The sequence below is a fragment of the Raphanus sativus genome, unplaced genomic scaffold (assembly GCF_000801105.2).
Source record: "Raphanus sativus cultivar WK10039 unplaced genomic scaffold, ASM80110v3 Scaffold0102, whole genome shotgun sequence".
NCBI lineage: Eukaryota > Viridiplantae > Streptophyta > Magnoliopsida > Brassicales > Brassicaceae > Raphanus > Raphanus sativus.
In genome coordinates, this window is record NW_026615423.1 from 1 (window position 1) to 18,951 (window position 18,951).

The 18,951-nt window shown below is 32.8% G+C and overlaps 3 protein-coding genes across 5 annotated transcripts; 2 read left to right on the plus strand and 1 right to left on the minus strand.

Moving 5' to 3' along the window:
- Positions 1-243: 243 nt before the first annotated feature.
- On the plus strand, positions 244-1,484 carry LOC108851450 (ethylene-responsive transcription factor RAP2-10). The gene is made up of 2 exons (XM_018624883.2): positions 244-546; positions 669-1,484. Exon 2 carries the CDS (start codon positions 671-673, stop codon positions 1,229-1,231), a length of 561 nt encoding a protein of 186 aa, XP_018480385.2. The 5' UTR covers positions 244-546; positions 669-670; the 3' UTR covers positions 1,232-1,484.
- Positions 1,485-1,764: 280 nt separating this feature from the next.
- LOC130501113 (CBS domain-containing protein CBSX1, chloroplastic-like) lies at positions 1,765-4,269 on the minus strand. Its single transcript, XM_056996004.1, has 8 exons — positions 3,973-4,269; positions 3,657-3,744; positions 3,293-3,357; positions 3,173-3,221; positions 2,839-2,891; positions 2,395-2,510; positions 2,254-2,311; positions 1,765-2,151 (listed from the first exon to the last, which is right to left on the minus strand). Exons 1-8 carry the CDS (start codon positions 4,168-4,170, stop codon positions 2,077-2,079), a joined length of 702 nt encoding a protein of 233 aa, XP_056851984.1. The 5' UTR covers positions 4,171-4,269; the 3' UTR covers positions 1,765-2,076.
- An 8,337-nt stretch (positions 4,270-12,606) lies between these two features.
- LOC108848457 (floral homeotic protein APETALA 2) lies at positions 12,607-15,209 on the plus strand. Of its 3 annotated transcripts, none has more exons than XM_056996003.1 (10): positions 12,607-13,241; positions 13,346-13,371; positions 13,471-13,501; positions 13,611-13,698; positions 13,780-13,925; positions 14,023-14,067; positions 14,153-14,241; positions 14,334-14,431; positions 14,512-14,601; positions 14,696-14,837. In XM_056996003.1, exons 1-10 carry the CDS (start codon positions 12,784-12,786, stop codon positions 14,696-14,698), a joined length of 1,074 nt encoding a protein of 357 aa, XP_056851983.1. In that variant the 5' UTR covers positions 12,607-12,783; the 3' UTR covers positions 14,699-14,837. The 3 variants fall into 3 exon arrangements, with proteins under 3 accessions (XP_056851983.1, XP_056851982.1, XP_018477329.1); XM_018621827.2 differs by having other exon boundaries at positions 12,609-13,241; positions 14,699-15,209; XM_056996002.1 differs by lacking the exon at positions 14,512-14,601 and having other exon boundaries at positions 12,608-13,241; positions 14,699-15,209.
- The last annotated feature ends 3,742 nt before the right edge of the window (positions 15,210-18,951 follow it).

The window sequence follows — 18,951 nt, forward strand, 5'->3', positions numbered from 1 at the left end:
TTGAACTACATAGTCCAATACATACTCAATACTATGTATTTAAGTTTGTATAACGTAATATAATTTAGAAAACGATCATTCAAGGAGCTAACGAATAAGAAACTGGCATAGACTTTTACGAAATAAATTGTGAATTGGGGAATATGCAATACTGAACTAAAACATTAAAAGAAGAATTAAAATCATTTTGTTATACTATATAGAAATTAATTTTATAACCGTCCAATGGAAAGAGCCGACGAGCTTATTAAAATAAGGTGCATTAGCGTATTTAACACTAATATTTTAATTCCGTCCAAACAACAAAGACTCATTTAATAATAAAGACTATTTTAGCTATATGTGTATATATTAAATTGTCAGGGAAGGTGAGATTGTTGTCTCTGTCTTAGAATATATAGAGAGAAACGAAAAGTAGAAGTAAGAAAATATATATGCGAAAGTGGTTAAGAGATTAGTGTCGGTGGTTTTTTGAACTTCTCTTTTGCAGTTTCGTGTTCCTCTCATCTCTTCTTGGCCCACGTGTTCATCAGTCTCCCTCCGCATGTAATCGCTTCGCCGTCAACTTCACATCTTCTTGCTCTTCTCTAAATCTTTCTGCTTATAAGAAAGTCTCTAGATCGGAAAGAAAGTTGATATTCTTTCGTTGTTTTATGTTTTTGGAATAGTGATGGAAGTGGCGGCGGCTGTTCCTACTTCGGCGGTTGCGACGGCGAGGAAGAGAGAGAAACCGTATAAAGGGATAAGGATGAGGAAGTGGGGGAAGTGGGTGGCGGAGATAAGAGAGCCTAACAAACGGTCGAGGATCTGGCTTGGCTCTTACTCAACTCCCGAGGCGGCGGCGAGAGCTTACGACACGGCGGTGTTCTATCTCCGAGGTCCGTCTGCTCGGCTTAATTTCCCGGAGCTTTTAGCCGGCGTTAAGGTAGCGGGAGGAAACGGCTGTGGGGATATGTCGGCGGCTTACATAAGGAGAAAAGCGGCGGAGGTTGGAGCGCAAGTGGATGCGTTAGAAGCGGCGGGAGGGAATCGTCAGCATCATCATCAACAATATCAACGTGGTAATCATGATTACGTGGATGATGATCATAGTGTTAATCATAGTGATTATCGTCTTAACGATGGTCAGCATGAGTGTACTAGTAAGGAAGGGTTTAAGAGGTGTAACGCGTCATGGGAAGCGGTCGATTTAAACAAGTTACCGGACCCGGAAACTTCAGATGACGATTAGGAAGGGAATCCACTTAAAACCAAACCAAAAAAAAACAAAAACGTTGTAGAAGTAAGATTTTTAGAGAATGTTTGTCTTTATGATGCGCGGAGGTTGCTAACATGCACCTCTTTACTGAGTTTGTGATTACTGATTTTTACTACTGCTACTATTAGTGTAATGATATGTTTTCCATAAATAGTTTTCACTCGATCACTCCTTTCTAAATTTAAATCATCGTAAAAGTGTTAAATGTTTGGTTGTGTTCAAACTCTTCAGTACAGTGAGTATGATGTCATGTACAGTATATAAAATTCGGATGGAAACACGTCGGTGAATGGATAGCAACAGAAGAAGCAGTATACTTAAGGAAACAGAAGTGAGTGTTTCGAGTTAAGAGATGGGGCAGCCGAGTCGCAGAGTGTCCTACAAAGCAAATATGGTAAGTGGGTCTACTTTAACTTGTCTGATCTTAACAACTAAAGCTCTGTCTCTATTATCCAAGTTCTAACTGCTAAAGTCATTTTTAAATTTTGTTTTTTATAAATTAAATATAATTTGAAAAGCATTATTGGATTGAGAATCAAATACCAAAAGAATCTGATAACCTAACCTATCAAACAAAAAGAGAAGCTGATTCTGTAAGAAAAAAAAGTAAGTAGTGTACTTACCACTTACCAGACAGACTTCAACAAAAGCTGAGTTCCTTGTGACCGACATAAGATGCGGAACTCTTGTAATACAAGTTAATATAATTCTAGTACAAGGTACACTGTTGAGCACTCACTCTTATTATCTGGATAATGTTTGTTCCATGTTGATTTCCTCTCTACAACCTATTTTCTTGGTTTTTGTTTGTATCTTATTCAAGCGTTCCTATCACCAGCGCGCTTTATTTGAAGTGCAGCTCTAACCACGTTACCTCTTGTGATAATACCAACCTTTTATTTGGAGGAATATATAAAAAGGATAAGCGATGCATAAGAAAGATTATGCAACTTTAAACTTAAGTGTGAGATGGGTAGAATGTTAAATCTCCTTACCAATTTTCCATGGGAATCTACCACAGGGAGCCTGCGATATTTGGTCTCGAGCAAGATTCTAGTGGGAAACAGAACAAGAATATCAAGTTAGGGAAGGGTGAACATAATTGACGGCACTGAAAATAAAGTAAAGACAGTAACTTAGCAGCATCTTCGAGGTTGGTATTTTCCTCAACAACAACTGGAGCTGGTGTCATTAAATCTCCAACAAGCTTCCCATTGGTTTTGCTCAGTAGCTTTTGCACTGCATTGAAAGTCTGCAATTTTTTTAATCAGATCAACATGATACAATACAAGAACATTACAAGATACAGAATGCATAGAAACAATTTATTGAGAAGTTTTATTATGTCAAACATTTAATCCACTTGCACAGAGTTCTGTCTACTTAAACTAGAGATATGAGTTGAAGGCAATTAGATGAAATTATGTGCAATGGTAATTGAGTCAATTAATCAGAAAAACTTCGTAGTAAAGTCCAATTCACACAATCTACTGCTGGTAACGTGAGAGAAACATAAGAATGAGTGATCTGAAAATCATTCAGGGTTAAAATTGTTAATAATAAAAGAGAGGGCCACATACTTTCCAGGTGCTGTCAACCTCAGGGAACATGGCATTTTCTGTACTTCCACTACCTGTATTGATAAGCAAGAAAAAACAGTAAATAAGATTTCAAAAGGGGTGTTCCAAAAAAAAAAAATTCAAAGGTTAAGAGAAGAAGCTTTTTGATCATTTCACAATTGAGCGTGCTATCTAGAAACAAATGAGACACAAGATCATCATCATAACACTGATATTTTTATCTTATACCACCATGTGATCAAATAGCTTTCATCTTTCTCCACCAAAATCAAAAATATCTTTGCAAACAAAGGAAACCAAATACACTGAGGAGGTTGTTAGACGGCCCATTTACCAGAGATGGAGTCCAGAGCCAACAAATCATAATCTGAAACAAGCCCAACCTGCAGCAACAATGATTAGGTTTGGACTCATGTGAACCTCTATGAGTAGGCATACAAAAGTGGATACTAACCAGCTTCCAGTCTTGGTCGATCACAGGAAATCCTGTAATCCTATTCTCCACAAGGATTTCTAGAGCTGTTAAGAAGGGAACAAAAGAGTTGTTACAAAATTGAATCACAAAACACAGCATTGCATGTTCCAAGCAATCTGTTACCCTATGTTGCACCGAGAGGGATACATGAACAGAAACGAGGACGGAAAACAGTAAAAAAATTTAAAAAAATATGGACACAGTACGGCAATATATATAAATATTTCATAAAATTTTATTTTGAATTAATATAAGATATATGTGACATAACAACACATCAGTTCTTGGCTACAGTAACAGTCATTTTGTAATTTAATTTTATAATTCAACATATGAGTGATACCTTCATCAACAGTGGTGGTAGGTTTGACCACATGCAAGTCATCCTTCTTAGTCATGAACTCACCAACAGTGTACACTCCACTTCTTGGCTACAGTAACATTCAAAAAAGTACATCCTATAAGCTCAAACCAAACCCCTTGGTTACTTGTACAACACTTTAGTCAATCCAATTCTATAATCAAATGCACAAATGTCGTCACTATCTCATTGTTCAACTTGCACCATGTTCGATCATAGTGAATAGAGACGAATCTAATAACCTAACACAACCTGATCTATCACAATTCCCAAAAACCTAAGACGCAAAAGAGCATACCGAAGAGGACTTCGCCGTTAACGTGGCGCCGGCGGAGGAAGCTGAAGGACCTCGGGAGTTGGAGAGGGAGCTGAGAGTGGGGGAGAAGGTGGAGTTGATGGAGAGGAATCTCGGCGGGAAAAGAGTTGGAGAAGAAGCCGAGAGCGGTGCGCGTAGGCGCGTGATGGAGAGTGGACAAGCATGGACGACGGCGTCCATCGAACGTCGGAGGGAAAGATCGCCGGAAGTGATAAGAGTTGGAAAGAGAGAGAGAGAGAGAGATCACGATATCTCTGCGTTTGTATTGGGAAAAGCGAAGAACCGTGACTATCTCTTTTTTTCTTTCTTTTTAATTCATTTTAACCAAACCGGTTTATGTTTCAAACCGATAAATTAAAGAAATTCGAACCAGGCACACCTTTACGTACTTTTTAAATTGGATCTTTATTAGTTTGTTGGTTTTTGGGCCAGAAAACTTCAAATACTTTTTTGATTGGTGAAAATTGAAAATTTGAAGGCTTCATTACCGCCAATACAAAATGACGGATCCATTCAGACAGATAATTTTTGTTTAGTTTAACGTGGTTCATAGTACTCAAAGGATCTTTTTTGACCAATTACACGAATGATCTTGCCTTCGATGACACTCAATTTGTTGCTTTTATAATCGCTCAAGTTGTTTACGTGGTCCTTCGAATTTTCTATGATATATTGGCTTGTTAATGACTTCACTGAGTTTATAATATTCTAACTATTAATTTTGTTTTCGTCTACGTCAAAACTAATAAAAAGTTAAAAACACATCAATGTCATTTTGTTCACCAAGGCCAGACTGGTCCATTCAAACCTCACGCTAGGTGGAATTGTAGAGTCGAACTCTATTTCAATTAACCCAGCAGAGATGTGGTGTATATAAGTATAATTTATTGGAGGTCATTACCTAAAATGAGACCATGGCCATTGTATTTAAAAAATAATATCAATAATAATCCACAGCATGCACAGAATCACGATATACGAACTAATTGCTATACAAAGCATATAAATATTTTGATACATAGACAATGAATGCAAAACCTATATATTTTGGACTTTTTCTTGGGTTCACTCCCTATGGAGGTTCACAACAACCAATAGCATTGTCTTATTTTAGATTTAGTATCTTTTATAAAAGGAAATAAAATAATTACTAAGTTATATTATGTTTTTAAAATAAAAAGGATAAAAATAAATAAAAATAAATAGTAGTTGTAAAAAAAATTAAAATATTTTTAACACTGTCAACAAAATACAAAACTCTAACCCCTAAATTTTAAACATCAATCTCTAAACCTTCAGATGAACTACAAGTTATAAGTCCAAGAATTTATGATTTATCCAACGGTTTAGAATTTACACAAGGGTTTACGGTTTAGGGTTTAGTATTAATGGTTTAGTGTTTTAACATTTAGTGTCTAGTGTTTATAATTTAGAGATTAAGATTTATCCAAGGGTTTAGGATTTATCCAAGGGTTTAGAGTTTAGTATTTTTTATTTTTTTTACGGTTTAAAAGTTATTAAATTTATTTTTAAATTTTCGTTTTTTATCAATTACTATTTTTTCTATATTTTAAAAATATAATATAACTTGCATTTACTTTATTTCCTTGCAAGAATAACTCTATATTTTGTATTGCAAGATCTTTTTATCATTAGATTTAAGTCTCTTCTCGTCCGTTATTCCATACTAATAATATTACAAACAAATAGCATGCACAGAATCACGATATACGAACTAATTGCTATACAAAGCATATAAATATTTTGATACATAGACAATGAATGCAAAACCTATATATTTTCATTTTGTATTGCAAAATCTTTTTATCATTAGGTTAAAGTCTCTTCTCGTCCGTTATTCCATACTAAAAATTTTACAAACAAATCTGTTCCTCTGAAACGGAATATTAAACATGCTATTTTAGTGAGATTCAGCAATTTGTTGTATTTTAAAACTTGTCGTTTTAAAACATGTTAGCTGCCAACTACCCTTGATGAGATATTTTCACCACTTTAAAAAAAAGAAAGAATCATACATTCATACTGCATGTGTTTCTCTTTGCCTTGACCTCAGTTAGGCCCTATTATCCGTCCATCACTGATTTATTTATTTTGTCTGAAGCATCGAAGCAAACTAAAAGCAAAATAAAAGTGAAAAAGGAAATGATTCCCATATTAGTGAAAACTTGAAAAGTTGGAATAATTCGTTGGTCCCTCCATTAACTAACGTGAATTATTGCAAATGGGACCGTACTAGTATTTGGGTGTGGTTTCAAAATAGTACCAACAAAAACAAAAACATAATTTAAAAGAAAGTGTTTTGTGTGTGTCGTCGGTGTCAAATGATGTTTGGGAAAACAAGTGGGGGGTTAATTTCAAAGATTTACAAAAATGGAAAGTCTTTGGACCGCAAAACGTATGGACATCGTACCTAAGTTCCTGACTCCTTTCTATATTTGCACATTAACGTGTTTCCCTTTGTCCCTTTTTTTGTCGTCTCCTTCAGAATTTTTTGTTAACCTCTCAATAATTTAACCCCCAGTTTTTTTTGTTAACCTCTCCTATACAGTGATTTACCCTTCGTTTGTTTAATTTTCATTGATTACTAATAACATTCGATTTTATTGACAAATAAGTCAATTTTTCTCATTTTTCTACGTAATATGTTTATATTCTGACTAGTGAACAAAGAAAAAAGGTTTCTATTCCGACCTTTTTTAACAAAGGCTTTCCTATTTTGACACTTTTAAAATTACATCTGCTGGTTTTGCTTTCACTCCAATTTTGTTGTCATTCGAAAGTTAGCTAATCTAACATTTTCTTGTAGATACATTAGGTACGTAGAAAATTAGTTCGCTATCACGAGTCGCATCCAATTGTATTGGAAGGATTAAAAACAAACTACAACATATAAAAATTACCTACCGTGAAGACATCGAGGAGTATTATCCACTATCAGCCCGTTCACATGGCCCCCACATTGAGTGATGATAAAATATCACATAAAACGAATCCTACTTGAGGATATTTGGAAAGCTTAACAAGATTTGGACAACTCACAGAGAGAGATTTTATCGATACCGTCCGATGTTTTCCACGTTCGTTAATCTCGGACTCGATTGCGATTCCAAGATTTGCAAATTAAAAATTTAAGGTCTGACTGGTTTAATCGCAGCGGTTGCAGTTGCGGTTGCGAGAGTTTACGGGTGCGGATGGTTGCGGTTTCAAGCATTTTCGAGAGATTTGTACGACTGGTACAGCGGTTAGAAATTGTTGCGTTTGCAAGACTCTTATGACTGGTAAACTACCAATTGCACCATATGTTAAATAATAAATTAACAATATTTACGTTTTATAGAAAATATTTTGGTTTTAAAAATTTATGATATAAATTAAAATATAATATGTATATATTTTATAATTTCTATTATTTCAATTTAAAAATTTTATTGGATATTTTTAGTATTATTTTATTTATTTTGTTTTTAAGGAAAAATAATTTATTCTTCCGCAATCGCCCGCAACCGCAAACGCTAGTTAGAACCAGCTTTTGATTTTAAGAGGTTCGGAGCGGTTTGAAGCGATTTGTAGCATTTTCTGTGATTGTTTCGAAACGCCAACAACCGCTACGAACCGCAAAAACTGCGTTTGTTTGTGGTAGTGGAGAAACCAGTCATTCCTTAGACATATCTAGAACCTTTGGATATGCACTTAGTTGTAAATCCTTATCTCCTAAATACATAACAACGTTGTATATGATTGATTTATCATTTATCATATTATGCCAGTGGCGAATGAGTATATTTACCCATTACCCAACAAGATCCACAGTTTTGATTTGCATTTAAATCACTACTATCAAATCCAAACTACTAGTTGGGTATATTAATTTATACATGTATGGTCTACGTAGATCTATTAGTTCAAGTAGCTAATATTTTCTGCATCATTTATGACATATGAAATTCAATTATGTACTAAGAAATTGAATTTATTGTTACTCGTCCACACTATGTGAGCATAGGCAAGTAGAATCAGGTAGATGTAGCATTGATTATTTTATTTATGTTTTGGTTAATGTACTAGGCATATTAACATATACATGTATCTCATTGCGGCTTGTGTGAACGTAATTTGTATTTTAATTTCCAAGGAAACAGAATAATAAAAGCCTACATTTGTTTTCGACATCAAATAAGTCTTTGTAGATTTGTATAAATGATTTCCTACGGTATCGATTGTACTTTTACTTAATCTTACATACAATAATAACTCTTCTTTTAGTACATTTTGTCGTATTATATATGTCGCATAACGAGAGAGTATAAAGGTCTAATAATATTAGCCGAAAATAAGGGGGTGTTATTGGATTCTATATTTATAAAGAGTTTTTGAGATTTGTATTTTTTAATAATTCAGGTGTTATTGCATTAAGACTTAACAAAACTATTTTAAAGTCTGGTGTTATTAGTTTAAGGATTTATAATAAGTAATTAAAAGTTTTTGAAAATCTAGAGTTATTGAATTCATTATTTTATAAAATCAATAAAAATCTTGTGTTATTCAAAAAGAAAGGAAAAAAACTGATTTATCATTATTTTGAAATCTGTTGTTATTAGTTTACTGATTTTCCACGTTTTTCTTCATAAATCTTTTTTATTAAAGTATTGCACATTGATCATGTATTCTCAAAGATTTCTCATAACTAATATATCTTTGTAACGTCCGATCATGGGTGATCTTGCCAACGTAAAACAATTCACCTTAAAATAACATGAACCAGTAATCTATCCCTAATACAAACGAGAATCTCTTGATAATCGAACATAGATCCGGGAAAAGCCAAAAACATAGTGTGATACCAAATATTTCAAAAGTCATCTCTGAAATTAAGAAACTATACATACTATCAAATAGTTTTATGCATGACGAAACAAAGTCAACAATCTATTACATACCTTCACATCTGCAAATTTTTGGAAAAACTTCTAAACTGTTACGACTTGATAAGGAAACAGTTCATAGAAAATGAATGCTCAATATAAAAATAAAGATAATAACAAATACAACAACATAATATTACGCAATACTTGTTGATAAACTCTACAAAAGTTTATAGTTATCTCTTATATAATCTATAAAACTCTTTCACAAAATTTTAAGAAAATCTAAACTCTTTTAAAATTCAGTAAACTGTTTTAATTTTAAAATCATCAAAACTATTTTAAAATCACAAACCAATAACAGCCCCTAAGAATTTTACTTTGTTTTCTTTAGTTTTGTTTTATCTGGGAGCATTTGTTGTAGATTTACACACAAAAATCACGAGGTGATTGAGAATAATGGTGGTCCTTTGTGGGCCTTTTTGTTGGACAGAGTATCTCTCTGAAAGGTGGGCCGTGGGCTTTAATTATTATCGACATATACGTATATGTTTTGTAATATTATAGTGTACATAAAGATATGATTATGTATGTATAAGATCAAGCCACAGACATATCACATCTCTAACAAATCAGCTTCGGTATGCTAATAATAATGCATATGGGTTTGTGTATAGAATATACAGGGAGAGAGAGATAGTGGGACGTTGAGAGAGAAGAGCAGTAGTTTCCACTTGAGGAAAGCAACATGTTCAACGAAACCCATTATTGGAATGTTTGTTATCGCATCCCACTCAAAATATGTACAGCGTGTCTCATGTAAAAAGCTTGTTAGGTGCTTAGGTTAAAGATATTGTTGCATGTTTCACTGGTTTTGCTTAGTAGTTTTTATATATAAAAGAATTAAAATGTTTGAAAAAAGAACAAAAAAAAAATATAAAAATTATGGCCTTGAAACAATTTTGTAAACTGTTAAAGAAATGAATAAATTATAGGAAATATGGGTGGTTACAAAAATAAAATAAACCAGGTGGCAACTTTATCTAATTTTAAAAACCAGAAACATTTGACGAATTTATATTAACATTTGAAAAAAGAAAATAATACACTGATGCAAACATTTAACTCTTGGATTCCTATGATCCATTCCTTAAATAAGAAAATACTTGCACATAATAATAATAATAATAATAATAATAACTCGGTGGTAATTTCACGAAGTGGGTAGTGATTTGGCAACTTTTTGTATAAATTTTGTTAGCCACAGTCTTTTTTTTTGGACCAAACTACAAAAGCACGAAATAAAATTGTATGTTTCCCTTTCGGACACCAGTACTTCTCCTTTTCTCTCCATCTGTATTTTTTACTTGCATTGTTTTCTCTTATTAAAAATTATTTTATTTCCTTATTGATTATTGTGGAGGTTTCTATTTTAAACTGTTTTTTTGGATTTTTAAGGATTTTTAAGGATTTTTAAGAATAGAAAATGATGAAGACGATGTCAAGCATGACGATTTCTCTCACAAACAAATATACGAATCTAACAATCCAATCTTATTACAAAACTAAAGTATAGTTGGCTCCAGCATTGTGGTCAGAAGAAACTAAACGGCGTCTCGGATCCAAGGTGGTGTCGAGCACGCGCGGGTGTTATGAGGGATCGAGTAACACTTGCGTAGTAGAGCGTGTGAGAAAAAAATACGAGGTAAGAGATGAAACGAAAGAGCATCGGTGGATGAAAGAAAGAAAAAGTGGACCCCTCAGTTTGTCCGTACTAAGGGATTGATCTTTTCTGGTAACATTTTCCTTTTCCTCTCATAATTCCTTTTTCCTTATTTTGATACTTCTCTATAACCAATTTTTTTCCTTTATTTTATTTTAGATGTAAGTATTCACTTTGTATATGTGTATGTATCCTTGTATTCTCATCGTATATTCAAGTTACCCCCAAGGGTTGATCTGTTCAGCGCCACTCGTTCTACGTATTCTAATTTATATATTTGTACTGGACAGTGGACAACCGATCGAGGTTATGGTGGATTGGTGGGGTGGGGATAACTTAAAGTTTCTAAGTAAAATATACAACAACACCGAAATATAATTGCATTTCTAGCAATTTAACATAGGTAAACCATTAGTTATCTATTTTTTTGTCTATGCTATATTATAATTTATAGGATTTTTTATGGCTACACCAAGACAACAAAACTGAATGCGTAAAATAACAAAATCAATGTAACAATATGCACTAAACTAATGTATGGGATCTGGAAAAGATTATTTTCAGCAATTTGATCTGGATATTTGCCCTAAGGGATCGCAATTTTTAAGAAGGAACGTGTTATTTGCAGCTCATCTATGTTGACTAAAGTTTCCTATTGAAGGTTTTGGATATAAATTATACCATATAATCAAATCTTGATTAGTTTCAGTTTGCACTAAATCTTGATGTCACATGATCACTTGACCACTAGTGTAATTTTGGAGAAAAACAATTCCCTAAAAATCTCTTCAAAGGTTTTTTTTATATTTTATCCTTAGCGACAGAATAGTCTACAGCATTGAGAACTACTCGTTTGTAAATAACAATTTCATTCAAACAATGTTGCCTAACTTGGATCAAACGAACTAGCTATCAAAAGAATATCTAGTTTGTTGGTAACTTGGTATGCAAACAAATAGTCAAATAACCAAGTATATAATTATTTGCTAAGGACTTTATATGTATATGTATATATGTGTATTAAGGACTTTTGCTAAGTACCAATAATGATGCTCTTAGTATAATTTGATAGACTATTTTAGGAATACGTTGGACATTATTTTATCTAAAAATCCTTGGTTGTAACAACCCATTAACGATCAACAGATTTATGTTCTCAGGCACAGTAAAAGTTGTGGGCAAAGTATTTTAATTGCAGTAGAAACTGACACCAATAAGGCCTTATAAGCAATATATACAACCTATAAATATTATTAGTAGTATTTTATAGCTAACAACTCCTCTATAACAATAGTGGGAGTCTTTTGCCCAAAAAAAAAACAATAGTGGGAGTCTATTACTTGCTTGCCTTCAAGAAACTGCTGTTTTTGGAACTTCGCTATAAATAAACATATATATAAATAAATTATATATTTGGTATCAAACTTTTTTTTTGTATTTAGTATCAAGCTTAATATCTTATCTATTTTAATCTATCCTATCATGAGAACACATATTTATTGTACATAAATATACACCATTAACATATATAGATTCATGCGTGATGTATTTGTCTTTGTATCCCCTTAACTTTCATTCATACATAAAAGAAGAAGAAAACAGAGAAAAAGCTTCGCGCCAAGAGGTAAAGTATATAATTTTTGGCCAATCTGTGGTGGGGTGGGTTCATTAATCTATCAAATTATTCATTTTCTTGAAGAAAATACCTTTTATAGATTGATTGCCAAACCAAGCCGTCGACTTTTAGTTTCTTAAAACATGAAATTACATACTAATAATGGAATCTTTGATTAATCAGCGATGATGTAATTTGTATGCATTGGCTGATAATGAAAGTGGAAATATTTTTATAAGAAAATAAAGAAACTACAATACGAGGAATTGTTTCGAATATAAATTTTTTTCCAAAGAAAGCAAGTGGTTAGAGAGAGAATAATATTATTAAAAAGTGGAGAGAGAGAGAAAGAAAGGGCACTGGAAGTAAAAATATATAGGGAAGGATAAAAATGAAAGTCATCAAGAAGCAAACTCTGAAACATCTCTCTCGCTCTCTCTCTCTAGCTCTTTTTGTTTGGTTTCTCTCTCTTATTTAGATTACAACCTTGAGGAGAATCAAACCAGAGAGAGGACTGAAGTTTGAAACCTCAAACATCAAAAACAAGAAAGAAAAGGTTTAGAACATAAAAAATGTGGGATCTAAACGACTCACCCCACAAAACATTCAGACAAGAAGAATCTGAAGAGTTTTCTTATTCTTCACCGGGTAAACGGGTCGGATCTTTCTCAAATTCAAGTTCATCTGCTGTAGTCATCGAAGATGGATCCGATGATGATGAACCTAACCGGGTCAGACCCAACAACCCTCTTATCACCCATCAGTTCTTCCCGGAGATGGAATCTAGCGTAGGAGACGATGGTAGTGGTGGTCCCGGGTCAGGCTTTCCTCGGTCTCACTGGTTTGGTGTTAACTTTTCTCAGTCGGATCTAGCTACCGGATCATCGGTAGGTAAACCCGCAACTGTTGCTGCCGTGGTGGAGCCGGCACAGCCGTTAAAGAAGAGCCGGCGTGGACCAAGGTCAAGGAGTTCTCAGTATAGAGGCGTTACGTTTTACCGGCGAACCGGAAGATGGGAGTCTCATATTTGGTAATTTAATTTTAGTAAAAAAAATCTCATCTTTTAATTTGATATAACCAATCATATTCAAATATCTTAATATAAAGTTTTTCATATGCTTTTCTGAAATTCAGGGACTGTGGCAAACAGGTTTACTTAGGTAATTTTACTCTCTTTTTCAGGTTTTTTCCTTCTTTTTTTTGTATTCTGCTGTTGAAAAATGTTTTCATATAAATAAAATCATTATTTCCCTGAATAGGTGGATTTGACACTGCTCATGCAGCTGCTCGGTATGTTTTCTTCTCTCATAGACCCTCTTTAATACTAAAAATATAAGCAAGACGTATTTAATCTTGAAAAGTCTTTTAATTTTTAAATTTCTCTTATTATCTTATGTAGAGCATATGATAGAGCTGCTATTAAATTCCGTGGGGTAGAAGCTGATATCAATTTTAACATCGAAGATTATGATAATGACATGAAGCAGGTAACTCCTCTGTAACCAAAAAACGATGCAATCTATATATTGATTAATTGATAAGTAAAAATAACCTTAACATGTTGGTAGATGACGAATTTAACTAAGGAAGAGTTCGTGCACGTACTTCGCCGACAAAGCACAGGGTTCCCCCGAGGAAGTTCGAAGTATAGAGGTGTCACTTTGCATAAGTGTGGTCGTTGGGAAGCTCGAATGGGTCAATTCTTAGGCAAAAAGTACTTACATTAATAAAAAATCGTCGGTTTGTTTTCTTTATTATGCTAATAAATTTGTTATTGTAACGAGTTTTGATTACTGGATCCTTCATTTTAGGTATGTTTATTTGGGTTTGTTTGATACCGAGGTTGAGGCTGCTAGGTAAACGTCTTCATCCCTGATTCAACAGCACACACTGTTAGAAAATACTAATCGTATAATGTTTTTATTTATTTAATAACTTCAGAGCTTATGATAAAGCTGCAATCAAATGTAATGGCAAAGACGCTGTGACGAACTTTGATTCAAGCATATACAAGGACGAACTGAATGCCGGTAAAAGCAATTCAAATTATTCGTAGTTTTATATTTCTTTTAATCCTTGATTATATAGTAGAACTTGATTTCAAGATTTTGAATCTGTGTAGAGTCATCGGGGAATCCAATTCAACAAGATCATAACCTCGATTTGAGTTTGGGAAACTCGGTCAATTTGAAGCAAAAGGGTCAAGATATGCGGCTCAAGGTAAAGGTTTAATAGTTTATCAACAATTTTTTTACCTTTAGTTATATTATTTTGTTAAAGACATTTTTCTTTTTATTTAGATGAACCAACAAGATTCCTTCCACTCTAATGAGATTCTCGGACTAGGTCAAACCGGAATGGTTAACCATATCCCCAATTCAGTTCACCAAGTTAGTAAAAGACACAACAATCAACACCTAGTATTTGTTTAAATTTCAGTTGGTTCTGCTTTTTATAACAGCAATGTTTCTGTGTGGTGTAAAGTAGTTTCCGGGAAGCAGTAACATTGGGGGCGGCGGAGGAGGATTCTCGCTCTTTCCTGTGGTTGAGAACCACCGGTTTGATGGTCAGACCACCGCAAACCAAGTGTTGGCAAATGCTGCAGCATCATCAGGATTCTCTCCTCATAATCACAATCAGAGTTTTAATTCTACTCCTACTTCTCATCAAAATTGGCTGCAGACTAATGGCTTCCAACCTCCCCTCATGAGACCTTGAATCTTTAACTTCTAAGAAACAAATTCGGGGTAAAATGAACTTTTCAAGTTCCATATGTTCTTGGTCATTAAATTAACTATCGGCTTTTTGTTTGTTATTTTCTCTTTAAACGTCATGTTAAGTTAGACTAAGAAAATTTCTCAAGAAATTAAATGGAATTAGTTTTCCTCGATTGGGTTATATGTATACATATATTCACATGATGCTTGGATATATGGGAACTGGATAATTGTGTGATTTGAGATGTTCTGACTAAAAAGGTTGAGAAGAGATTTGTCAATGAGTTGTCTTTTGTTGTTTTTTTCTCGATACCTATTTTTATTAAAAAAAATTCAAACGTTACTGCTAATATGACGCCTGCGCCAATCTACATATATGCTCAGTCCAACTTGTTTTATTATTCGTCTTTCATACCAATATTCAATTTATATGACCTGTTTTTTATTATTCCTCTTTCATACCAATATCTGTTTTTTAGGTCTTTAGTCTTCATATTATTTCAAACTTTGGATATTATGGTTTTATCTTTGAATATAAGAATCTTTGAGGGAAAAAATCTTCATCTTATTTCTATTGTCTTTCAAACTTTTCCCCGGATAACATCTATTTGAGAAATACTGTTTCACACAACATATCTAGTTATTCAAGTATATACTTTTCCTTTTGATACATTTGTTTGATAAACTCTGGCTTAGCAGAAATCAAATCCTAAAATACTTCTATGTTCACTTTTGTAACCACAAACTCCTATAAATTGAGCACATTTAACTGGGATTCAAACTCATCAATCAGTGAAAAGGTACAACTATCTTTAACGGTTATAAAAAAGTCATAAAGAACAGTTGGGTTTAGTCAAAACATGTTTTTCCACTTCCATTTGACAACTATTTTTTCATCAAGACTAGCACATTGTCATTGTCAAATTTCATGAAAAAAACATAGGAAAATATAAGTTGAAGTATCACTATTGATGTTGAATATCATATATATACAAAATAAGAGAAGTGTGTTTCAAAAAAAAAAACAAAAAGAGAAGTTTCATCATAAACAAAAGAAGAGATGTTTAATAATAATACATACATAATATGTTTCTCATGAGGAGTAATAATATAGTTGACCAAAAAAAAAAGAGGAGTAATAATATTAGAGTATTAAAATAAGAGAAGTGTGTTTAAAAAAATGCAAAATAAGAGAAGTTTCATCATAAACAAAAGAAGAGATGTTTAATCATCCATAGAAAATATGTTTCTCATCGTTTATACTATTAGAGTATTTAAGTGAAAGTTTTTGTTGTCTATTTTGTAAGAAAACAGTGATATTTATGTTCTTACAGCATTAACGGTGAGGCGAGATAGAGAAACAGAAGTAGATTGGTACTAATGTTTCTGTAAAGTAGAATAGAATAAAATATATTATTGTGTTGTGTTTAATATGAGAATACAAGACACATATATATATCGCTAACATTAACATAATGTTAACAATAGACAATGCTAACTTTCCTAAACACTTAATAGAAATATACTAAGAATATCTTGAGGTTAACTTGATCTTCAAGTCTTTCATTTTAGTCTTGAGGGTCTTCATGGGTTTTACGGGCTTCACAGACTTGGTCCGTAAGATACATATCTTCCGGCCCAACATATCTCTAATACTCCCCCGCACGACAAACGTGGGATGCAACACGCAAATCTGCAATCACAAAGCAGACTACGTATGTCGTGGACACTATGTCGAGGAAAACAAATCAGTAGATTCTTTCGGGAATAAACTTCGACTTAGACAATGAGGGATGACAACTTCAGCTCTTCTTTGGTCTTGACAATGGGAATACATCCCGTGGGCGCAACTGCAGCTCCAAAAAACAATCGTCCTATCTCGGACAGTCCGTAACTTGGACTAAACAAATTGACCTAAAATCTTGAGCGTTTTACTAGAACTCCCCCGTAATAGTTAAACTATAACCAACAATATTCCAAACTATGGAAAAATCAAAACAAATATTGAGACATTCTAAACTATAGAGTAAATCTCTTAAACTAACCCATGACCAATCATCTCCTAAAATATTCCCGTGACAAATATTGTAACAGGTTAACAAACCCAAACCCGAACCCTTCAAACTTAAAAACTTGTCAAAACCGTATGATAAATCAAGACCTTAGCTTAGCATAATAATTATTGGATGTATCCAAATCAAGCTAGAAAAAAAAAACCATTAACCTTTTCTAATAACTATAACCAAACCCAATGACTTTAATATAAGGAACAAATCACGTGCACATTACTTCATGCTTTCACGTCATTATCCGGGTCATCTTCATCGTCAGTATCATCACCATCTTCTTCAGCATCGCCAACACCAACGATGTGCACCATCAAAGCGCGAAAGTTTTAATTTCGATCCCAAAGAATCGTCTGCTCTGATACCATGTAAAATATAATAAAATATGATATATTATTGTGTTGTGTTTAATATGAGAATACAAGACACATATATATATCGCTAACATTAACATAATGTTAACAATAGACAATGCTAACTTTCCTAAACACTTAATAGAAATATACTAAGAATATCTTGAGGTTAACTTGATCTTCAAGTCTTTCATTTTAGTCTTGAGGGTCTTCATGGGTTTTACGGGCTTCACAGACTTGGTCCGTAAGATACATATCTTCCGGCCCAACATATCTCTAATAGTTTCCCTAGTGGAGTAAGAAAAAAAATTATTGCAGTTATTTCACGATCACACCAAAGAGTTTGAATGAATATCAACCGTAAGAAACCGTTATCTTCTTCCCTTTCAACACAAATCATATTCAAAGCTTTGAAACCGTGAGTTTAAAAATGAGAACAAATAATATTCCAAGGGTACAAACACTTCCACAAAAGAAAAAAATAATTCCAAGATTACTTAATGGTTATGAAAAAACAAGATCTTGGAAATATAAATTTAGTTAAAGAGAAAAAGAGGCAAACTAAAATTGGGGATTATTAGGGATGAGTGGTCATATTCAAGTAATGTACCCTTTGAATCAGTTTCTCTCTCTATCTCTCACAGTAACCCAAAAGAAGTCAGACATTGTTATAATGGTGAGAGAGACTTCTCGACTTCACTTCGTTTATCCTCTTTTAATTAAAAAGAGTTGCTTAAAAAAAGAGTTGTATTTTTTATTAAACGTCTACTATTCTTAGAGCATCTTCAAAAGAACTCTCTATTTTAGAGTTTGCAAAATTCTAAATTTGAAATTTCAATGTGTTTTTCTCCAAAAGAAAAACTTCAAACCTAACTTCAAAAGTATTTGTATTTTACACTATAGTCTATATATTTGTTATAATTAATATAAATCTATAAAACTTATTAAATAAGTAGCACATATATAAAAATAACACATTAATATTAATTAATAAAATCTTACAGTAAATATGTAAATTATAATATAAATACATAACCAAATAATAAACTACAAGAAAAGACACTACATTTTGAAGCTTGCAAAATTTCATATTTAAAATTTAAAGATGTTTTTAAAACTTCATATTTGAAATCTAAAAATGTTTTTAAACCCTGAAACTTCTTATTTTAAGGTTTTTGTTTAGTTTTATGTGTAAAACTAAAATATATGAAAACAAATATGAAATATTATAAAATATGACTTTTTAAGATTAAAAAATAAACAACAAAATATTTAAGAATCATAAAATATCATTGTAAGGATCAAAATGTAAATAAAAATGTGAAACTTCAAATTTGAAGTTTTGAGTAATGACACTCTATATTTGAAGTTTCACTACTAAAAACTTCAAAGAAGTTTTGAAGTTTCCTTTTACAGAACAAAAACTTCAAAATATGAAGTTAAAAAGTGTCTTTTGGAGATGATCACACTATTCATGAAACCTTTCCTTATTTATTTGTTTTTTCTTTTCTTTGAAACTCATGAAACCTTTCCTAGAGTTTACTTTTATTCTGTATAATCCTCTCCTCCTTGAATCTTGGTTGGTTACGTTAGTAATAACTTAA

Coding starts and splice junctions, on each gene's coding strand:
- LOC130501113 (XM_056996004.1), bottom strand. CDS start 4,170: ATGGACGCCGTCGTCCATGCTTGTCCACTCTCCATCACGCGCCTACGC. Junction 2,312..2,394: donor AACCTCGAAGATGCTGCTAA/GTTACTGTCTTT, acceptor GTTTCCCACTAG/AATCTTGCTCGAGACCAAAT. Junction 2,152..2,253: donor TAGATTCCCATGGAAAATTG/GTAAGGAGATTT, acceptor TCCAAATAAAAG/GTTGGTATTATCACAAGAGG.
- LOC108848457 (XM_018621827.2), top strand. CDS start 12,784: ATGTGGGATCTAAACGACTCACCCCACAAAACATTCAGACAAGAAGAA. Junction 13,242..13,345: donor AGATGGGAGTCTCATATTTG/GTAATTTAATTT, acceptor TCTGAAATTCAG/GGACTGTGGCAAACAGGTTT. Junction 14,242..14,333: donor CAAGGACGAACTGAATGCCG/GTAAAAGCAATT, acceptor GAATCTGTGTAG/AGTCATCGGGGAATCCAATT.
- LOC108851450 (XM_018624883.2), top strand. CDS start 671: ATGGAAGTGGCGGCGGCTGTTCCTACTTCGGCGGTTGCGACGGCGAGG.